At 47.5% G+C, this 8,907-nt stretch overlaps 1 protein-coding gene across 1 annotated transcript; it reads right to left on the reverse strand.

Moving 5' to 3' along the window:
- Positions 1-2,417: 2,417 nt before the first annotated feature.
- On the reverse strand, positions 2,418-3,124 carry LOC119368582. The gene is made up of 2 exons (XM_037633802.1): positions 3,008-3,124; positions 2,418-2,894 (listed from the first exon to the last, which is right to left on the reverse strand). The coding sequence occupies exon 2, from the start codon at positions 2,860-2,862 to the stop codon at positions 2,617-2,619; it is 246 nt and encodes an 81-aa protein (XP_037489699.1). The 5' UTR covers positions 2,863-2,894; positions 3,008-3,124; the 3' UTR covers positions 2,418-2,616.
- Positions 3,125-8,907: the final 5,783 nt, after the last annotated feature.

The raw sequence follows: 8,907 nt of genomic DNA on the forward strand, positions 1-8,907 counted from the left end.
ATGACTGATGGAAACGGGTGGCGTCTAGCCGCACTAATGCGCTTCAGTTTTGTGGCCACAGTAAACTGCAGCTGCCAGTCAATTTGGTCCACTGACTGCAAGTGGCAGTCAATTTGGTTCACTCAGTGCATAAAGAGCATAGTTTTAAATAGTGGGCTATGCCAAATAGCGCGACCCCTTTACACCAGCATAACTTTACCGTATAATTGTACATAAATGACATTTAGCGACAGCCATCTTAAACAGCTATAATGAAGCTATAGCCGGCTATTAAAAAATTTATAAAAAAAAGCCAATAGACAATTATTCATGTGTTATTTGGTTGCAGTGCCTCCTAGGCTCATCTCATCTGTCTTTTAAGTTGTCACCGGAAAAGGAGCGGTGAGAAACCCTTTGTTCGTCGCGTGCCTCTCCTGCAAGAGGTTGGGCGAACCCTAGCCGACACCCACCCAGCCCCCCCTCCTTCCTCGGCCCCTCCACCTCGCCGTCGCTAGGAGGCACCGTCGGGAAAAGCCTGGTCGGCGTCGGCGGTGGCAGAGATCTCTCTTTTATCCTCCATGGCAGATCACGACACGGGGCGCGGACGCCTAACGAGCACGTTGTGCATGGCGTAGGGCATGCGGGCGTCGACCGGCATGCAGTGGTGTGGCGGCAGGGCAGGCACGGAGTGGGGACAGGGGTCGTGCAGTCTGGCTCAGCTGGGTGCGCCCTCATGGCGGCTCGGTGGAGATCCGGGGTGTTTGGTCGATCGGCGCAGGTAGCGCGAGCCGACGGCTACGGCCTTGGTTGGTTGTGGATGCAGACGGTGCTCGGTCATGGCAGCGTGTGTACCAGCGGCCGATGGCGGTCAGGGAGTTGGTGGTGCGGTCCTCTGGTGGAACGACAGCGCGAGCGGCTATGCTTTAGCAGACGACACAATGTGGTGGCGGTAGTCTCCCTTCTCCTGGGATCGAGCCGGCGGCATGCACAGTTGGGCACATGTCGGTCGTGGTGCCGAGCTTGCCACAACCGCGAGGGAGGTGGCTATGCCCTAGGGCTCGCACTCGAGTGGGCCAGTTTTGGAACCTAGGTAGGTCGGTGCGATTGCTCGTAGTAGGTGACATTGAGCTTAGCCCAGGTGGCGCCCGCAGGCGGTGAGGTCCCTCTCCTCGTGAGTGCGGTAATTCATGGTGGTGGTCGGGACACTGCTTTTCTATCGGGTAGATTGGCGTTGAATGTCCCAGTCATGGTGTTGTGTGAGCTTGATCGGCGACGACCGTCGGTAGTCATGGGGTTGTGTTTTGCTCGGTCCACCGGGACTGGCTTGGCACGCATGCATGGATGCCTCCTACCATGGAGGTGTCAACCCGGATTCCGTGATGGATGCCGGAATAGGAGGGAAGGAGACACCATTTACTCTTCCTTCTGTTGTGATGCATGGTGATGTGGACAGAGGGTGGCGGTTCCTGATGTTGTCCGCATGGTTGACTATCGAGGAGGCACCATTGTGGTGGTGGTGGCTGTCCCTCTTGGTTGTGTGGGTGGTGAGAGGTGTAGTGACGGGTGGCTCAGGTGTGCTCTCTTTCTTTGGCAATGGCGATGCCCCGATCCGAACCTGGGATCTGGTCTCGTCACGCTTGTCCGGGAAACCTCGTGGTCGCGTGGGGGAGCTGCCGAGCAAAAGCTTCGAGCTTTGTCGCCGACGACAACGACACTCGTGGACGACACTCTCTTCCCAATGACGTTGTCATGGTGCTCCTTTTCGTGTCAGGGCTCCAGGTGAAGACCCTTGTCCATCCTGGACTCGGCAGCGGTGACGCTTAACACCGTTCTCCCTCCTGAGGGTGTTGTCATGGAGCTTAGGTGTTATAGGGCTTAGCGTGTCGTTGTACTCCGTCTTCATTTGTACTGTTCCGGTAGCATGGTCGCTTGTGTTCTGTGTGCTCCGGTTATTCAGGGACCGGTGTTGTATGAGGGCTACCTTTTTAGAGAAAAGGTGATAGCTCGCATCGTCAGTCGTGTACTTTTTGGTTGTTGCTTTATATAAAGCAGGGCAAAATCCAGTTTCGAGAGAGTCCATAAAGTCATTTTGTACGACTGAAACAATTTAAATAGGTCTTCATACATCCATTTCTCCGACAAGTATTTTGGGACGAAGAGACTTTTGTATGTAATTGTTGAAATAATCCCTTTTTTTTATCAATTTTTTGGTTGTGCGAACCAAAAGGAAGGTAAAGAGGAAAGGTTCCGCTAGATTCTACTTGGGAAACAGATCGATTACTCAGGGCGTTCTGTGAGTCATTGTTGTAGATCCTTCGCTTTCATTACATCAATGTGAATTAGCTCTAAAGATAGCAATAAAGCTTTTTAGCTATTTATAATTCGTGATTTAATGACGAAACGCGTCACTTCTAATGTCAAGATTGCTAAGTAGCAAGTTCACGGGTAAGACAGATCATAGTACTGCATGTGTGGTTACAGGTGGTAACAGAGAGCTTCCCGCTGTATGCGGTTGCTTTCTTGAGGTTTCTTTACATTCACTACGCAACGGTACGTAGTACTACTCCTTTTGAAGAACTATCTAAAGCTCACATGTTAGGACAGGACACAGCTCTTCCTTTTGAAGAACGCCGACGGTTAGAAGGCGAGGAAGAAGCGCTTGTTCCTGCTCCTGCGGCCTATGGAGTCGGCGGCGACGAGGTTCTTGGCGATGAGCTTCTGCGCCTGCCGACTCTTGATCTCCACCCTCATGCTCTCCGTCTTCCCCATCTGCTCGTATGCCGCCGCGGCAGCCTTCTTTCCCGTCCCCTTCTTCCCGCCGCCGGCCCTCATCTTGGACCTGAGCCCATCAACCAGCCTCCCCAGCTGCCCCATCATCACCATCGATGGATCCTCCTTCGCACAGGTATGATTCCCTGCAAGAAAAACGAAAAATAAACAAGTTGCCAGTTGCTGAACTAGCTGAATTCTACCGGCAACAGCGGGACAAAAGTGATACTGGACATGGATAACGGAAACAAGATGGTACCTCGCTCTCTGAGCAGGAAGAGGCAGATGGAAGTAGCTGGCGCAAAGGGATATAGAACTGGGGAGGAGAATACGGGTGGGCACCCGTGGTGGTTACATATATAGAACCATGCAACGGAAAAGCCGGCGAGGCGACGTAGTCACAGAAGGGCATGTACAATGGTCGATAAGGTAGTCTTATCTTAAATCTTGTATGTAATTTAGGGATGGCAAAAAAACATGTCTACAATGGATCATTTCTTAGCCTTATCATCAATAATTAGTTATTCCTAAAAATGTGGTGAGACATATTATGCTAAGAGATCATCTCTTGCATTCTCTTAATTAAGAGAAGACAAGCCTTCTCTTATGATTTCTCTCTCATCCACCTCATCATTTATCCTACGTGGCATTGCTAAGATAGAACCATTGTACATGCCCGAAAACGACCTGAAATGGCTCTAGCTCTTGATTGGAGGGAAAAGACTGACAGACAGACACAAACACACACCGGCCGTTGAGTTGACGAGATGAATAACAACCACTGATCAATGGGAAATGAAATCGGCGCGAGGAATAATATCCTGGATTGCGTAGGGAATATGGATGGTGCAGCTAGCTGCTTCACCAGCCCTACAAAGCGCTATAACCACGTCGTACCGTCGCAACCACGCACTGTCCCGGCCGGTGTGAGGCGTATGCAGCGTTCAGACTTGAGTTGAGACATCAACCGATGAACGGCAGCTCCATGGCTTCTTTGGTATCCAGGCAAATCTGCGAGGATCGGTTGATTTCTCTCTGCACGAGAAAGTGACGCCCGCCCATTATTTTCTCTGCGGTTTGAAATTGGGATGGGTTGATTGGATGGGAGCGAGGATGCCGTGTGGCGGGTCAAAACAGGAGGATGCAGACGCTTGTGGGCTGTGGATGATGTTAGCCGTCCTTGGACAAGTGTGCTCGGACCCTTGTATGTGGCGCCTACTCGCAACGGTACGGTACGTGCGCGCCATTTGTCAACTTCCTGTTATTTCTTTCTCTGAAGTTTGATTACAATCGAGTCATTCATACGTATACATCTTTAAGCATGCAAATTTGCCTACGTCTGCAACAGCTTCTTTGAACAACCTTGTAAGATATGGTCACATCACAGGAGCACCATATATATAGCAGTGTTTCGTGGAACACTTTTTTAGGGCACTGGTAAAAAAATTATCGGAGTCCTTTCAGCCAACACACGCTGACACCTACTATGTATCTTTACCATTTGATGTATTTGATTCTCTTCACATACGTCGTTGTTTTTAGTTTTTAGCTAGAACCCACCCACTGCCAACACGCTAACGGTGTTGGTGGAGCCACATGGGGCCCCGGTTTGATGGCTCACGGGCGTTACGGGCCACAAAATGATGCCAACAAAATGGAGTTCTTACTAGAGCTTCAAGATATATGAGAGGTGCACGCAGGACCGTGGACAGTTGTAGTGGTGGGTGACTTTAAGCTTCTAATGAACCCGGAGGACAAGAACAAAGAGTTGAGCAATCGCCGGATGATAGCGCGCTTCCGAGCGAAGTTGAACTTCCTGGAGCTCAAGGAGCTATACTTCATTGGGAGGCGATACACATGGACCAACGAATGGCGGCTCCCCACCATGTAAAAGATCACCACGAACTCGTGGGAGGATCTACACCCGTCCTGCTTGCTCACAGCATTTGCCTCTGCCATGTTGGACCATTGCCCACTACTCTTAGACCTCGATGTGGTTTTTCATATGGGTAGAAGATTTTGTTTTGAGTCCTTTTGGCCAAGAGCGGAGGGGTTCTACGACACGGTGAAGGAAGCATGGCACTCTGTCCCATCATCTAAAATCCTTTCAAGGTGTTGGACTTAAAGTTGCGCACCGCGGCAAAGAAACTCCAAAGGTGGAGCGATCGATGGGTCGGAATAGTAAGTTGCATAACTTAATCGCACACGAGGTTATTCACAGGCTCGAGGTGGCAGCGGAGTCATGTACCATCACTGACCAGGAGCATGGTTTATGCAAACTTCTCAAGAAGAAGCTCATGGGTTTGAGCTCGCTGGAGCAGACGATCGCACGGCAACGGTTTTGAATCCTTCATCTCAAGGAGGGGGATGCCAACACGGGCTTCTTCTATCGCCATGCCTTACCCTGCGTCACAACGATGAGATTATCACCAGCCAGGAGAACATTACAAAGGTTGTGGATGCTTACTACTCGAGCTTGTTCGACTCTCTCCTGCCACAAGAGCATGCGTTGAACTTGGAGTTGTTGGACCAACCTACACGCAGCATGCTGGACATAGGGGCGCCCTTTTTGCCGGAGGAAGTGGAGAAGATCATCAAGGCAATGCCCATAGACAAAGCACCGGGACCGGACGGTTTTACGGGACGTTTTTATGCGACCTGTCGGCATATTACCAAAGATGATTTCATGAGGGCAATGGAACACTTCTTCCGCAGAGATATGTGGGGCTTGGCAACAATTAACAAAGTGGTGGTCTCTCTTTTTCCCAAGAAGGATCGTGCTGTGGATCTAAAAGATAACCGGTCGGTGAGCTTAATACACGGTGCGATCAAGATATTTGACAAAGTCCTATCTACTAGGCTGGCGGAGGAGTTGCCCTTCCTGGTGGGAAACCACTAGAGTGCTTTTGTGAGGGGCCGCCCTTTGCATGATAACTTCATGCACGTACAATGCACGACATGTAGGCCACACGCCCTCAAGGATCCAACGGTGCTACACAAATTGGACATCTCAAAGGCTTTCGATTCGGTGCAATGGCCTTTTCTCTTGGAAGTCCTGACGCGGTTGGGCTTCAGGAGGCGATGGATTGCTTGGATTTGCGGTTTGTTTGCCACCTCTACCACAAAAACAGCAGTTAATGGATTACCAGGAGATACTATCAACAATGCTTGTGGCTTCCAGCAGTGCAGCCTGCTCTCCCCTATGCTCTTCATCCTATTCATGGAGCACCTAGAATACATGTTCAAGCAAGCAACCTCTCGAGGCATATTTGGCCCGTTGGCTGGATCAGGAATGCACCAGAGAATGTCCATGTTCGCGGATGGCGTCATGGTTTTCTTAAAGCCCAAGGAACTTGAGATAAGAGCATGTCATGAGATCCTGAGGATATTTGGGGCAGCCTCAGGCCTCATAGTCAACCTATCCGTGGAGTTGGAGGCAGTCTGCAATACACTGGGAATTGCAAGTGCCTCGTTTCCATGCAAGTACCTCGGCCTTCCGCTCACGGTTCGCAAGCCTACAACATCCCAATTTCAATATCTCGTCGATCAGTTCTCGGGTTGCTTAACCAACTAGAACGCGGCCACGCTCCCAAAGCGTGGCCAGCTGATCTTCATCGTCTTGGTGCTCTGTGCACTTCCTATACATTCCATGCTTGCGATGACTATACCCCCCAAAACTCTAGCGGCAATGACAAAAATATGTCGAAGCTGTGCTGCGGCAATTGTGCTAGCACGTGGGACATGTTGTGTCATCCCAAGTGGGTCGGCGAACTTGCTATTCCAAACCTACTATGGTTAAACACTGGTTTGCTAGAAAGATGGACCTGGATGCAGTGCTCTGATCATTCAAGACCTTGGTCCGAGTTTGTAATCTCCGTCCCGGCTGAATCAATGGCACTATTCCGCACGGCAACAAGAGGTACGGTGGGTGATGGCAAGGAAATGTTGTTTTGGAGGATAGATGTCTTGAGGGTCTACAGATTGAGGAGGCGCCACTGCTGTATCTGAAGGTATCGAAGAAAACTAGATCAACATGCACCGTCTCGGAGGCTCTATCGAACCATACTTGGTGATTGACATTGGCCCGGAACTCATGGGCCCCATGTTGCACCAATTCTTGGAAGTGTGGCAAAGGGTGGAGGAGGTAAACATCCAGACCGGAGGGCGTGACTCGATTCATTGGGCATGGGAGAAGGATGGCATGTTCTCCACATCTGTATACGCTGCCATATTCTCAGGACTTGAGGTTGCACCAACGGCTGTATTCACTTTGAAATGAAGAGCACCCCTATAGTGCCAATTCTTTGCATGGCTGGCAATCAAGGACCGATGCTGGACATTTGATAGTTGTCGAGAAGGGGACTATCGCAACAAAATGGTTGCCCATTCTGTGACCAACACATGAGATCGTGAACCACATCATGGTTGGATGCGTCTTCGCAAGAGAAGCCTGGGGACGGGTTTGCACGGCCCTGGGGCAGCCAGAGCGAGCACCACTACCATATGAGACATTTCCGGAGTGGTGTATCAGGCAAGAGGAAAGTGGACAACATCAAAAAGTGGTGAGGGTGATCTACCTTTTGGGCATGTGGGAACTATGGAAACACTGCAATGTCGTGGTCTTTGACAAAGCGACGCCATCCACATGGCAAGTGCCTCAACAAATCGACAGTGAGGGTCGAGTCTGGAAGCAAGCGGGTCTACTACGAGGGGAAGTCGAAGGGTTCTTCGCAGGCATGGCACGGTGGGCAATTAGCGAGTAATTGACCTTCAGTAGTTGACTTGGTGGAGTGGGCACTTTGTCACATGTAATTAACTCTATAACATCAAACGTCGAGGGAGTATTCCCTTTTCTCTTTAATATATGATACACACACTCGTGCGTATTCGAGAAAAAAACCACCCACTATTTGAGACAACAATTTTATTCCACCACATCTATAAATGCTTCCCAGTCGGGACCCACCCACCCATGCTTTTTTAGTTTGACTTTAAAATTTGTATCATTTATATCTTTTGAACCAAATATGTGATTTATGATTCCTTTGGGTATGAGTCGTTGTTTTTTATCATGCTTTGAACCAAAATTATGTTTCGGAGGGAGTAAATAAGTTTCATAATTTGAATGTTAAACTTTTTCAAAACATGCCAAGATTTAACTTGTTTTGAATATTTAAACATCATGAACACTAATATATAAACAAATTATAAATTGGATATTTTGTTAAAAAGGTAAAAATGATACAAACTTACAACCATACTAGAAAGCAGGCGGCAAGCTCTTATTTCTTACTACAAACATTGTCAATGAATAACAGTCCGTCGATCTTGCCATCTGGTGCTAGAGGATACTGAACGCGTTACTGTGGGAATTAGTTACAATATATTTTATTGATCATATGAAACCTGAATATTTGAAATTAATATTATATGAAGTAGAACAAAAAAACATTTGACTAGTTATTCCAAAGCAAACTATCATACTATGCATTTTGCAATCAGAAGCATCCATAACTTATTATCGACTTATTGATAGCTTACATTATATCCTTGTTGACTTAATTTTTGCATACAAATGTTGTGTTCTGCCTCTACTCTTCCCTAATGCACGTATGTGGAGCATATACACATTTCCAACTTTTACAAAAATGATTATACATAGCATTAGTTTCTATTTAAACCATATTATCAAATACATTTAACTTTGGCGGATTTTCTAATTACAAGCCGTACAAGCAAAATTGACTATCAGAGTTTAATGTGTCCTTGTGGAGATTTTAAAAATTGCACCTATTTATATTAAACTTTTATACTTCATCATAACGCATAAGGTCCAAGAGTTCTATTGATATACATCATTTGATAACCTACAATGCTATTTTTAGGTACAATAAGTAATAAACAATGTAAACATGCTAATGTATATTTGGTACATATTTCTCATAATGTTCCAATATTCATCATTAGGAATATATTTTCTGAGACTGAAGTGAAATTATATTTTCTCGCAAATGGTATTTCTCTTCGATTTTAGAATTTTAGGAAACCTTGTTATTACAACGAATTTCACTGTAAATGAGGACAAAACTATAGTACAAGATGTGGCTGATGTCCTGATTGTTAGATACCTCAAAACTTGGTAGAATGTTTCAAGTGTAT

This window comes from Triticum dicoccoides, chromosome 2B (assembly GCF_002162155.2).
Source record: "Triticum dicoccoides isolate Atlit2015 ecotype Zavitan chromosome 2B, WEW_v2.0, whole genome shotgun sequence".
Taxonomy (NCBI): Eukaryota; Viridiplantae; Streptophyta; class Magnoliopsida; order Poales; family Poaceae; genus Triticum; species Triticum dicoccoides.